Source organism: Amblyomma mixtum, chromosome 4, assembly GCF_055824585.1.
Source record: "Amblyomma mixtum isolate Tamu chromosome 4, ASM5582458v1, whole genome shotgun sequence".
NCBI classification, from domain to species: Eukaryota; Metazoa; Arthropoda; class Arachnida; order Ixodida; family Ixodidae; genus Amblyomma; species Amblyomma mixtum.
The window spans coordinates 68,977,012-68,991,153 of record NC_143015.1 but is presented as its reverse complement, the minus strand read 5'-3'; the positions used below and the strand labels follow the sequence as shown (position 1 = coordinate 68,991,153).

At 51.7% G+C, this 14,142-nt stretch overlaps 1 protein-coding gene across 7 annotated transcripts in view; it reads right to left on the bottom strand.

Annotated features, from left to right (window-relative positions):
• The window catches only part of LOC149346788 (uncharacterized), a 71,987-nt gene that overhangs the window by 42,722 nt on the left and 15,123 nt on the right, over positions 1-14,142 (bottom strand). For all 7 annotated transcript variants that reach the window (XM_089586693.1, XM_089586689.1, XM_089586688.1 and 4 more), the window contains exon 5: positions 2,156-2,245. In XM_089586693.1, the coding sequence (XP_089442819.1) occupies positions 2,156-2,245 (90 nt within the window). The remainder of the gene's footprint in view (positions 1-2,155; positions 2,246-14,142) is intronic.

Here is a 14,142-nt window from a genome sequence, read left to right as displayed (position 1 = left end):
GTGAACTCTCTCCTTTTATCTGTTGTGTTTTACGCGTGCCTAGTGTGTGTTTTCCTTAGTGTTTTCGTTCTTCTATTGCCCCCTTTCCTTTAAAATATAATCACGGCTTCGTTTCGTTTTGTTTAATTCGTTTCTTTTCTTTCTTCGAACCTGCATGCGAAAGCGTTCCCCTTCAGCAGTCGGGAACGCGTCCACCCGATTCGCGACAATGGTACTGCTTTTTCGATGCAGTGTGTCATGTACTGCTTCGTATTGCAGCAAGTTAAGCCTGAATGGGCTTTAATTCGTGGTGCCTGGTGCAGATGACTGCTCACGCGCACTGCAGCATTCGTCCTTCTTGTCAGCCGTTCCTCTCGCGCTGCGCCTTTTCTTTGCTGCTCGAAAATCCGGCTTTAAGATGGCCTAGCCTCATCGTCATTCCACTACTTCTCCTCCACGATCGGAAGACACGAACCATACAAGAACATAGTGTTTAATGCACGTACCCCTTTGCCGCGGCAGGTTGAGACCTGCATGCCTGTTTCCTTCGGTTTCTCTGAAACTACAGGGTTCTGCACACAATGCTCACATTTCTCGCGTTCAGCTTGCTTGTTCCTTTCATATATTAGCAGACATTACACGAGAACAACCCAAAAAACTGAGAACGAAAGGGCGAAAGACGCGACTTTTTGCATTGAAATACACAGCAGACAACCGACTTCCGGGACAAGCCGTCGAACTTCCAGGTGGCTTCACTCGCGCTCGTCTCGCAGGAATGCGGCATCCAGCCACCTAGTGGAGATCAGTGTGGTAAACTGTCGCTTCTCGGTGTGAATGAAAGCACCGCAGACGAAAGTGCCGGGGGCGTTTTTCGCTTCTTCGAGCAACTGTATGCACTTTTTTAGGCCCCGCCCTAATGCGACTTGTCGCAAAAGGCGACACCGGGAGAATACCATCCCTAGTTGCGCGCTCTCGACGCTGCTTACGCAACTTGCCAGGTTTAACCTGTGCTAAACCTAAGGTAATTTACTTTTGTTTTGCATGTATCCCGCTTAGCCGTCTGCCCTGACCGTTAACTTTTACTCTTTTGCCCGAATAGATGCACCTGTGCTTATCTTGTGCCCAATTAATCAGAGCTCTTTTGCGACGACGCAGGTGGTCGAAATTTCCGGAGCCCTCCACTACGGCGTCGATCATAGCCTGAGTCGCTTTGGGACGTTAAACCCCATAAACCATCTTTTGCGACAGACAGGGGCCATCATCTATGATGCGTTTCAATGGAGGCGGAACTCTTTCTTCGTCCTTCTCTTACCGCGAGGTTCGGGTGTCCACCGACATGTGAGACAATTACTGCGTCATGTTCTTTCCTCAAAGACGAAATCTCCTTTTGATCTTCCATTGTACACGTAGCGCTTTAATACATGGACTTCAATGGGAGCTCAATGCCCGATACAGGTCTGTGCTCATTTTGATTCAGGAACCTCCGTGTACTTGTAAAGCGCAGATGAGAGGCGCGAGAAATGCATGGACCTGTGTGGGAGCTCAGTTATTAAAAAGCCAAGCAAAGGTACCTGCAAGCCGGAATACCCTACTGCATTTAACTTATTGGGTGCTTATTGGGTGCCTGGATGCTTTCTTCTGATTTTATGACTTAATGCTTGCGCGTAGGTGCTTGGCATGGGGCCTTCGTTCTTCTTTAAATTTGGATGCGTTTTCTGTGTCTAACACCTCAGCAGGCTTATGCTTCCGGACTCATCCTCTAATCATCCCAGTTGTGGATCTCAACCACCATTCCTGTGACTGTCTGAGTGCCTTTCAGCCGCAGGCTCAGAATGCTATTCTGTGTATGCAGTGGAAGGCAGTAGGAGCAGTCTGCGTACCTCCTTGCGTAAAATAAAAATAACACTCACCTTTGTGCAAAAGTGAATTCCAAAGAGTCCCGGTGTCGCCATTTGCGACAGGTCGCATTAGGGCTGATTGGGCAAGTGCCTGTGGCCGCCGATATCCGGCTTGGCAATTCAACGGACACGGGCACAGACGCCATCACACATATGTCTTAGCACGCATTGAGAAGTGAGCATTATTTTATAAATCGCAGAGGCGTCAAAGAAGAAAATAATGGCGGACACAACTAAAACGCATGGAAAAGACTAAGTACCCGAGCCCATACGATTACCTGGCGGCAGCAGGCAATGTTGACGAATCCTGCCGCGCGTGCATGGCGCTTGGCCCCTCCCCAGGGTTGGTGTTATTCCTGCGGCAAGTGCTGCGTAAATCAAAGGCCAATGAGTAAACGGGCAGACATCAGTGTTGTAATGCACATGCACACGCTCTGACTAACGGCCCAGGGGCGGATTAAGGGAGGGGTGCAACCGACCATATACTCAAGCAAGTAATCTTAGGTGGGAAAACCCACATCTTGCACAGTGGTGGATTTAAGGAAGGGAGGTGGCAGCCTCTCTCAGCCAGAAATTTTCTACTGGAAAGCCATGAAATACCTTATTTTTATAACTTAGAAAGTCCAAGAACCACACTGCCCCCCCCCCCCCCCCCGCCTTTCCCACTGACCTTACCAATTCCCCAAAATACGCCCGTGCATTGCACCGATTGCACTTTTTCGAGGGAGGTCACCTCCTCTTTATTTTATGCCCTGGGCAAGTTCCTTCACTCGAGGTCACCTTCTCTTTATTTTATGCCCTGGGCAAGTTCCTTCACTCTCTTCCTTCTAACTCCCAATCTCCTCTTTGGTAGTGACTTCAATGCCCCTCATACACTCTGGGGCTACCCTCAAACCCGGCCTCCTCCTCCACTGTCTGGCCCAAGAAACGCCACCTCACCCTTCTTAATACTCTTGGCTGCCCTACTCGAGCGGGCAGTGCCTCACAGCGCCCCACGACACCTGATCTCACTTTCTCTCGGGGTTCGCTTTCCTTTCACTGGCAGGTGACAGTCGAAACTCTTCTCAGTGACCACTTTCTCGTCCATATTCACATCTCTCTTTCCCACATCACTCGATGTCATCCGGTAATTCACACTGACTGGCGCGCCTTCCGCACTAATCTCGCCTCCGACTCCTTTCTGTCCTACGACGACTGGACGTCGCGCATCACTGCAGCGCTCAAGTCCAGTAGCCGTCGCATTCGCACTCGTCACACAGTCCCAGACCAAGATCCTCATCTTCTCCGTTTATGGCGTCGCCGTAAACGTCTTCAACGCTCCTTTCGCTCCCAACCTCACAATGCCCAACTATACTCCCGGATCACTGCTCTGCGGGCCGAGATCGTCACCCACTGCGCCTCACTCGAGCACTCTAGTTGGAGTGCTCTTTGAGACCGTCTTGACTCTGCTTTGCATTCGCGATCCACATGGTCTTTCTTCAAATCCCTCACTTGGCACTAAGCCTGCCCTTGCTCGCAATCTAGCTAAAGCCCTCACTCAGGGGACTCCGTCTGATGTTTTTGATCAGCTCGCCTCTCTCTACCTCCCTCTCTCTCTGGCACCCTCCTACCCGATGTACTCGGGTGGACCTAACCCCGATCTGGACCACTCCTTCACTCTCCGAGAGCTCGAATCGGCTCTGGCTGCTAATGCTACACGCTCGGCTCCCAGTGAGGATGCCATTAGATATACCACACTTCGCAACCTGCCTGACTGCGTCAAAGAATTCCTCTTTCAAACCTACAATGAGGCCTGGAACAGCGGCTGCCTGCGGAGCTCCTGGACCTCCTCCCTCATTTCTATGAATCCAAAGCCGGGCAAACATCCCTCTCTCTCTAACCGCCGCCCAATCTCCCTGACATCATGTGTTGTTAAGACCCTTGAGCGAATGGCCTTGGCTAGCCTCTCTAATTTTCTCGAGGCGAGGGAGTTCTTCCCCCATTCTGTCATCGTCTTCCGACGCCGAGTCTGTGCACAGGACATGTTTCTGATTCTCCAGCACACCTTTCTGTCACCTACCCTCACTCAAATTCACGCACTTATGACCATCGATGTTCGCAAGGCCTTCGACAGTGTTTGCCACGACCACATCCTTTCCCAACTCGACTCCGTAGACTGTGGCCCCCGCATGTACTCTTATATCTGTTCATTTCGCTCTAAACGTGTGGCTCGCTTTCGAGTAGACACCCATCTGTCCGACCCCTACCACCTCACCCGTGGCACTCCTCAAGGTGCTGTGCTCTCTCCTACCCTTTTCAATCTTACTATGGCCCCTCTCACCTCCCAGCTAGCTGAAATTCCCGACCTGCATCATATATTTTACGCCGATGACCACTCTGTGGTGTTCGTAGGGCTCTACCGGTCACGTACAGGACACCCTGCAGGGTGGCCTAGATCTCATCGACTCCTTTCTCACCACCGCTGGCCTCTCTCCTGCTCCTGAAAAATACGAGCTTCTCCTTCTCAACCATTCCTCATACCAGCGCTCACACAACCACTTCGTCTCTCTCCACCTTTCTGGCTCTCCCATTCCTGTCGTCACGCAGTGCAAAGTTCTTGGCTTTCCTTTGCATGCGGCCAAGAACGTGCAAGACCTCCACCACGCTATCACCACCTGCCACTCCGTAACCCACCTACTGCGGCGCGTGGCCACTCGGCGCTCAGGCCTCCACGAGGCTCATGTGTGCCGAGTTGCCCACGCGCTGGCCCTCAACAAGGTCTTGTACTTTGCACCCTACATTTCCTTCAGTCAGACTCAACACTCTTGAGGGCCTCTACAAGGCAGCTCTCTACCTCCCTATCACTACCTCTACCGCTAAGGTCTTTGCCAGAGGGCTCTTCCATCCTCTCCGTTCTATTCTCTCTCTCCATCGTGACTCGCAGCTTGCCCGCCTTTCCCTTACCCGTCAGGGTCAGTGGTTACTGACTCAAGCGGGTATCTCGCCCATTCCCATCGCCCCTTTTACCTCTCCTATTCCAACCCCGGCTCCCAATCTTCGTATCCTCCCCCCCCCCCCCTCCGACCAACACGGCCCCCGTCCTGCACGCCGGCCGTCGTCATGCGGCCGCGCAGCACCATTCCCCTCTCTTTGATACCCAGGGTGTAGTACACGGATGCCTCCTTCGTGGCTCCTCGTGGTTCCTGCGGCTACGCCCTGTACCATCCCCACCTCCCCGCTCCTGAAACCTGTCCCTGCACTGCACTCCCTCAAGGTCCTGTCCAAGGCACTGTCCCTCAAGGTCCTCACCATTGCGCATGCCCTCCAGTCATTTGCTCTCCTTCCCTCTCTTCAAGAGTACACAGTCTATTCAGACTCACAAGCCGCTATACACCACATACAAGTCGAACGAGCGGTCTTCGCATTGCAGCCTTCCATCGTTTTCCTCCGCTGGGTCCCTGGGAATTCAGGGATTGACGGCTATGAGGTGGCCGATCAGCTCTCCCGAGACACACTTTTCCGGGCACCGTTGATCCTCTGGCCCAAGCCCTCGGAGGATGGTGGGAGAGACACCCTTGGCCGCACCATAAAAGAGGTCTACCTCGAGCTCCGCCTAGACAAACGCCTTTGCCCTCCCCCTCATCCATCGCTCACGGTGCCGGAGGCTCGCCTTCTTCGGCACATCCAAATAAATGAATGCAGTTATCACCCTGTCTCGCCTCTTTCTCTATCGCTATCGATGAGACCCTTCCTGTCACAACTGGGGCTGTATCTATGCGGACCTGGCCCATTGCCTCTTCTATTGCCCGGCTGCTCAGCAGTCGGGTTCCTACCCCCCACCTTCTTTATCCATCACCACCTGGCTCGACTGGCTTGGCGCTGAAGGGGAGGAAGAACAGCGACTTCTGGTCGCCCAGGCGGTCGACATTCTCGGCCTGTAAATTATGGCCGAATAAAGGTCTTGTACTACTATTACAGCCTTCGTCAATAGTTCAGAGCGCAAAGGAGTTTGCTTTTGGGACACGCTGTGCGGTGACATGAAAGCTCTTTGGCATTCACTTTTGCACTAGATTATATGAGATTATTTTGGATTACATTTAATTGAGTAGATTGTTGTTGGACAAAAATTCGTGAAGTGTGAGAGCCCTACTGAAACTTAATGCAATGTAAGTCATCACGATCCAGCGTAATCCAAGTTAATCAACCCTACTGCAGATTAATGCAATGCAAAACACTCGAAATCCACTGTAATACACCTATTCTCAGATAACCCACACCTACTCTACCCAATTCAAGGTAATGCAACCTAATCTCATTTATTCCAGTCTTAATCCATCGCGATCCGCCAGAATTCACCGCAGTACGCCCGTAATACAACGGAATCCTACGTAATTCACTGCAATCCAGTAGAATCCAACCCTGTTCCAGAGCAATATGCCATAACCCACCCTGATGCAGCTTTGCTTTCCTGATGATGTAGGCACTGCCGATGAGGGCACCCTCTTTTTTGTACCATCTCCCTTCACAGACGAGACCGGATTTTGTCGTAATGGGCCATTAAAGCTTTCGCCTTAAAAGGAAATGGAAAAAATTTAAACCGCGCTTTCAGAACAGCTATACATGCGTAGTGCAATTAGAACAGAGAAGCAAAGCCTCGCCACTGCAAACCGCCGTATCTTAGCGCTGCGCGAGCCTGCACTTGCTGAAAAGCAGCGGCAAGTCAGCGCGGCAAAGCGGGAGCACCTTGCCATGACACTCGATTTTCGCGCCCACACTGCGCGCGCAGACACCGGCGTAGGGTGCCTCGATGCCAGCGCCGCCGTTCAGGGTGGTGCCATCCTTTGACCTCTCCAACGCCGCCTCTCTCTCCCTGCGGCGCCATTTTGAATCACAGCGGTCGGTCGGGCTGGTCTCAGTTGCTTGGTGCAGGCCATAGAGTTAATATAACCAGGCAGCTGAGCTTCCGTTTTTCGAGGCCCAGTGGCTGCGGACGATCGCTGGCGGCTTTATTTGTTTGACAGTGCTCTACCGCATGACTGAGGAGCTTCTCAAGTCCACCGAGGCAGCATGACGGGTTGTTGTGTGCCAATGTGCGCTGTTGGGAACGGGCCCACAAGCCCACCGCTGGAACCAGTGTTAAAGATGGGGCTTCTATCCCACCGCTGGAACCAGAGTAGAAGACGGAGGGGTCCTGGAGATGACTAACTCGTTTAGCCTCGCAGGTACCGGCTCCGAAAGACGATGTCGGACTGCGTTATCGAGGAAACTGTACAAAAGGGTTTATTCTACATATTTACAGATGAGAATCGAATCGAATGCGAATGCAATGCAATGCTCCGATCACACAACAACATCCCGTTAAATACGGTTCGCGTTCCCCAGATCCTTGACTGGGGAACTTGGTTCGAATAACGTTGTCCAATCGGATGGGCCATTGATGACGCTGGCGGTACCACCCACGGCACGGGGCGGTGCTGAAGCTCTCTCGCTCTCTCACAGCTCGGAGGATGAGAAGGGGAGGACAGTCATCAAACACAGATGCGTCACCTTGACCACTGCCGCAAGATTTCTGTGCGTTGCCTCCGTGGGAAAGCAGAATCCCGCAGTCTCCTCGCAGGTGGTTGAACCTTCTCGAACTCCCCCGCCGGATGGCCGAAGCACGAGACTCCTTCGACACAGCGTCTTTCAATTAGCAGCCTCGCTCAGCGTGACCTTGCGTAGCATCATCCAGTCCGGTGACCCGAAGGTCGACTCGGCCAACGTATACCGGTGCTTCTGCCGTGCTGCTGCTGTGCATCTCTGCTTTCACCGTTGCCGCTGCTGTCGCAAGCTGTCGCCGCATCTTTGCCTAACGACGACACTCGTCTGACAGTAATTTCTCCCAGGTCCGTGGGACACAGCGTCCTTCGATCGGTTCGGAGGTTCGGTGATTTGGAGTGCAACAGCCCCGGCCGTCGTCGTCTATGCTTCTGCCGCCGGCGCCAGGCCTCGTCATATCCCTTGCTTTGCGATGAGTCACACCCGGCTCTCAGGACCACGTTGTCCACTCTTAACAGCTCGTCCGCGGCCCGAAAAATCTCGAATGGCCAGCGTTCACGACCGCTGGGCAGGAAGAGATGAGGCCGGAGTCGGGTGGAAGGGCTGGTTTCCAGAAATGACATCCAAGCTCGAACATTCAACAAAGAATGGCATCAGTGGACTGTTCCACGAGACAGGGCACTGACCCACAAGCAAGCGCTCGGAATTTGCCAAAGACCCACCAGGCTTCCCACAATGACAACAAATGTTTACTAAAATATGATTGGATTTTGGCGTAATTTTGGTGCCGAGAAAGCGCAAAATATCCCCTTTGAAATCGCCAAAGTTGGACTGCTTGGACCAAGGTTAAAACAAAAACCCACACACAGTAGGTGGTCCTACCAAGTACTCCTGTCTACAACAATCGGCTGAATCCATCAGCATTTCCGTGCGGTTTTCCGTTCCTGAAACGCATCGAGAAATTCTGTTTTTGGAGAGCAGGACTCCGTCTAAGCAAGCGACCATTTTTGGGGGGACAAAACTGTCATAAGCATGTTTGAGACGATGATCAGTGTCAAATATGAACTTTGCGCCGTTCAAGTAGCTCTGGTAACCCGACAACATCTGTGCCGTCTAAACCAAACGCGCGCTCTTTCTCTAAAGCGCTTAACGCTTCTCTACATGTCAGCCTGCGGCTGACGTACTGAACATGGTGCTCTTCGTGGCCGTCGCCAACTTGACTTAAAATAGCACCCAGTCCTCTATCACTGGCGTCACACTGAACTTCTTTAACAAAATAAGTGGCCCGAATCAAAGGTCTGGACACGAGCGCTTCCCCCAGACGAGTTTTCTCTTCGGTCATTTCAGTGTATGTCAGTGAGGCTCCCTTTGGTAAGGTGTCAGACAATTAAGGGATCAAATCTCCGTCTACGCGACTCTAAGCGTAGTTCTACGCGAGCTGCACTCCTGTGAGTGCCGTTATCAGTTGGTAGCATGGGAAATCGACACCTGTGATTTCTAACTCAGTGACACCATAGCCTTTGTCTAAGGTAAGGAAAAAAAAAACTAACTTCCGATCAACTCGTTTTAACTCAAAAGTAGCCCTTCCCTGCCTGATTTCATAAACACACACAAAAAAAGAGGAATAAAAAAAAGCTACTTCAAATCGCCACGCGGGGGGGGAAAGCTGACTCCCCGCCGCCGAGTTGAAAGGATTAGTCTTTCAGACGCGCCCGCCGGGGTCGCGCTTTGACTGATTGTACTGCGGTCAACTCGTGACAAAAGGCTGCAGAAAAAAACGATCCCCGACTCTCCCTGTCGTTTCCGCGCCCCCTCGAGGCTCTCCGAAAACCTTGGTCGTGCCTAGAATGTCGATAACCGACTCTGGCTCTGGACGACGAGCAGTGACCAGCGCGAGAAGGTACCTCTTTCTCTCGCCCCAAGCAGGAAGCTCGGCTACCCATTCGCCATGCGCGCTTCCTAGAATGCGGTGCCAAATGTGAAGGACGATTCCTTTTCAAGTGCGCCCGCCGAACACGCCTGCATGTGTCGTCTCGGTTGTTCGACGCCTGCGTTCGCATGCGCTGAGTGCCGCGCAACCTTGCGGTTTCTGATCTCTTGGGCCGCTTTGCCTTTTTCCTAACTGGCTTTTTGTCCGGACGGCGCGGTCTAGTCTTTCTTGCAGGCCGATGCCCCTTTATGCACTTCGCGCCAGTTTTGCTTGGAAGACGCGCTCTTCCCTTTTCATTACTGCAGTCAGCCTTCGAACGAGATGCCCGTGTCGCCAGATCGCTAACTGCAGTTGTAAGTCTGCGAGGCGCAACGCGGGAAGGCTTCGCCTTTCCTTCCACCGCATTTCTTTTTTTCGCACCTGTCCGCGCAACCGAATTTAGGGCTTTGAATTTGGTTCGTTTTTTCTTGGTTCTTGCCCTTGTTCTTTTTCTGCGCCTAGACTGTGTCGCGTGCGTCTCCTGATGACAACTAGCTATCTCTAGGTTTTCCGTCGCACCTCGGAAATTTTCATGAAATTCCAAACTGGCCTCTGTGCCTTCGCAGCAGAGTGCCAGCTCCACGCAGCTGACAGACGGACATGAAACTGCCCCTGAGATCCCTGGCTCATTCCTTAGGGAGTTGTCCTCTACCGCGTGCCTGTCGCTTTGCGCTCTATTCTCTGCATTGCAGTGCTCAGCCACAACTGAGCCCGCCTGGCTGTCGCTCTGCGCGCCATTCTCTACATTGCAGTGCCCAGCTACAACTGAGCCCGCCTGGCTGTCGCTCTGCGCGCCATTCTCTGTACTGCAGTGCTCAGCTACAACTGAGCCCGCCTGGCTGTCGCTCTGCGCGCCATTCTCTGCACTGCAGTGCTCAGCTACAACTGAGCCCGCCTGGCTCTTATGGCTATCCTTTTCCCCGGCAGCCTCGCACCCTTCTTGTGCCAGTATTACCAAGGTAGCCTCTCCGGAGCCTTTGTCACTGAAGCCACTGTGACATCCCAACTCGCCCTTACCGCGGTTGTTACTCTCAAAAGGGGTTTCCGCTGTTTCAACTTCGAAACCTTTCTCGCTAGGAAAATCTCCCTTTTCGCGGTTCTGCCGGTTTGACGCCTGTATCGACTCTACTGAAAGTGTCGCGCTCGCAACTGTCCCGACAAAGTTGTCCGTTGCCACTCCTACCTCACTTGGAGGAGAATCCTCGCACTCGTGTAGTTTAGACGCTATCTCGGAATGCTCTCTCTTAGCATTACGTCCAACTTCTCCGGACACGGTCTCGGATTCTGCGGCTTTCCTTGGACCACCGCACCGGTTGAACGCGTTCTCTGCCACTTCTCTCGTGGTGTCGCGATTTACCAATGCGGCTACGGTCACAGACTTTTCGGGTCTTATCTGCGGACCTATTTCATCAGCATCGCTTGCTCTTTCAGGACTTCCGGCTCTCACACTACCGTCCTTTCTTCGTATTTCGTTTTGAAGTTCTAATATCTTTAGTTTCCTTATTTCATTTTCAGCCTTCCACTTTTGCCGTTGCCGTTCCCGTTCCTTCTCTTTTTCCCACTCCCGATCAGCTGCTATTTTCTCCCGCTCGGCTTTCTCTTTAGCCTCTTGGTCGTGTTTTTCTTTGCGGGCTTTTTCCCCCTGTACCAAATTCCACGTATCTACCAGCAGTTGATCGTTATTCTTGACCTGTTCACGAATGAATTCGCACAGTTCAATTTTGGTTATTTTGCTAGGCACTTCAACCGACAGTTCCTCGCATATCAACAGCAAGTCCGACCTCCACAATTCCATTAGGTCCATGACAACGCCTTCTCCGCTTTGGCTCTGCTAACTCCACAATGCCTTGAGAATAACCCCTCTCAAACGACAAAGCCCTGATTCCCGGTCAAGATTATTCTCTGAATCTTAAAGCCTGGCGAATCCCATAGCAAAACCAAAACGCTCACCCGTGGAGAAAGTACGATGTCGCACGGTCCATCCCAGCTGCTGCCAACCAGTGTTGAGAACGGGCCCACAAGCCCACCGCTGGAACCAGTGTTAAAGATGGGGCTTCTATCCCACCGCTGGAACCAGAGTAGAAGACGGAGGGGTCCTGGAGATGACTAACTCGTTTAGCCTCGCAGGTACCGGCTCCGAAAGACGATGTCGGACTGCGTTATCGAGGAAACTGTACAAAAGGGTTTATTCTACATATTTACAGATGAGAATCGAATCGAATGCGAATGCAATGCAATGCTCCGATCACACAACAACATCCCGTTAAATACGGTTCGCGTTCCCCAGATCCTTGACTGGGGAACTTGGTTCGAATAACGTTGTCCAATCGGATGGGCCATTGATGACGCTGGCGGTACCACCCACGGCACGGGGCGGTGCTGAAGCTCTCTCGCTCTCTCACAGCTCGGAGGATGAGAAGGGGAGGACAGTCATCAAACACAGATGCGTCACCTTGACCACTGCCGCAAGATTTCTGTGCGTTGCCTCCGTGGGAAAGCAGAATCCCGCAGTCTCCTCGCAGGTGGTTGAACCTTCTCGAACTCCCCCGCCGGATGGCCGAAGCACGAGACTCCTTCGACACAGCGTCTTTCAATTAGCAGCCTCGCTCAGCGTGACCTTGCGTAGCATCATCCAGTCCGGTGACCCGAAGGTCGACTCGGCCAACGTATACCGGTGCTTCTGCCGTGCTGCTGCTGTGCATCTCTGCTTTCACCGTTGCCGCTGCTGTCGCAAGCTGTCGCCGCATCTTTGCCTAACGACGACACTCGTCTGACAGTAATTTCTCCCAGGTCCGTGGGACACAGCGTCCTTCGATCGGTTCGGAGGTTCGGTGATTTGGAGTGCAACAGCCCCGGCCGTCGTCGTCTATGCTTCTGCCGCCGGCGCCAGGCCCAATCATATCCCTTGCTTTGCGATGAGTCACACCCGGCTCTCAGGACCACGTTGTCCACTCTTAACAGCGCCGGGTAAACGCGTAAAGGTCTACGCTGTTTTTGCCTCCCCCGAGACTCCGAGCGAAGGAAAAAATGGGAAGCTCAGGTAAAGCGGGATCAGCCCTAGAGTGCATTGCTTTAAATGTTACACCTCACAGTGCTTTTTACCACTCTCTCTCGTTCTGCTATTTCGTGGTTTGCATCTTTTTTTTTCATACTTTGTTTTCATGTTTGCCGCGAAGGTTACACCACACTGTGCACAACAAAATTTTTCCCCTAAGTCTTGTTGACTTATTTCGTGGTTTGAACCTTTTTTCATGCTTTGCTTTTATGTTTTCCTTTAAGGTTACTCCCCACGGAACATGCCCCACTTTTCTGTCCCAATGTCTTGCTATTATACTGTAGTTCGTGTTTTTTCCATGACTTGCAATTGCAGTTGGCATTAAATGAATAATTTGCATTGTCTTTTGTATTGTTCTCTGTGCTCTGTAAGAGTGTAGGCTGAAAAGCCATGTTACATATTTGTCTTGATCACTAATAAAGATCAACTTTTAGGTAGGAGTTATTTTTCGAACAATCTAACCCATCAGCACACAATTTTGTAGACAGAATAGGAAATACATAAACCGCGTATTTTTTTCACAAAACCCTCTATGGTCGATTTTTTTCGAAGAGCGTGACTTTTCTATGTCGATTAATTCGATTTCGAATTTAAAATTATCAGAATTACTGCAGTTTTTTAATGACTAACATCCACCCTTTTTTGAGCAGGTTTACATGCATGGTTTATTAATGAATACCGATTGGCTTGAATAAAAAAATATGAAAAAATGTGTAGAATTGTGTTTCACAAACTGAGGAATCGCAAGAGAGCAACCGGTGCGTATGTCAATGGCGCAAGCGAAGTGTGCATGCGAGCGCACGCAAGAACATTCGGTGGTTGTGCGCCCCTCATAAAAATGAAACGAGTGAGAAACTTCCAGTAATCTTTTACGCTATCGCCAACGAGGGGCGATTCGTTTTCTTTGGCCTCGAGAAAGAAAACGCAGGAGCAGTGGCAACGTCGGTATACGGCGGCATCATTTGTATATACCAGCGCCCACCCTATAAGCAGATGTAATTGCGCCCTTGTGAGCTATAAACGGGCGAGCAGCTCGCACTTACCCCTTGAAACATTAGTAAGCAGACAGGCACCAGCTTTTGCGAGCAGAAGAAACGGAAACAGCCCGCGCGACGATAGCGAAACCAGCCGCAGCGCTCGGGCGGCTGACGACACGCGGGCGTTAACAGAACGTGGGAATTAAAATCCAAAATATCATGGAAAAAACAGAAGCAGCAATTTATTCTATCCGCATGGAGCAGCAGCACCTGCCCGGCAATAGATCTTTAAAATATTAGCGCGTTTTTCAAACCAACAGACGGAACACAAACGTTCAACCTCGACTACAATTAAGTTATGCAATTACGCCTTCGACCCTCGGATGTTAAAATGGCTATTATGAGTGAAAAGATACGCAGTGCGATGTTGATGAAAAAGACTGTTCTAGTTAAAAGCACTCTCACGCCCGCCAAGAGTAAGAGTAGCGCCGTTACACACTGCGCTGATCCCGTGTGATTCAATATGGCGGCGCCCGCGATGTTGTCTCCACCCTGAACGGCGGCGCTGGCATCGAGGCACCCTACACCGGCGAGTATCCAGGCGCCCTCTTTCGAAGCGAGTCCCAGCGGCAAAACGGGCGAGCGCCGTACATAGACTTTACCAGGCCCGTTATGTAACAGCTCTAGAGTGAGGGCGAAAGCTGTCGGCACGCGGGGCACCATGGAGGAAGGAAAAAAAGAGGAGAG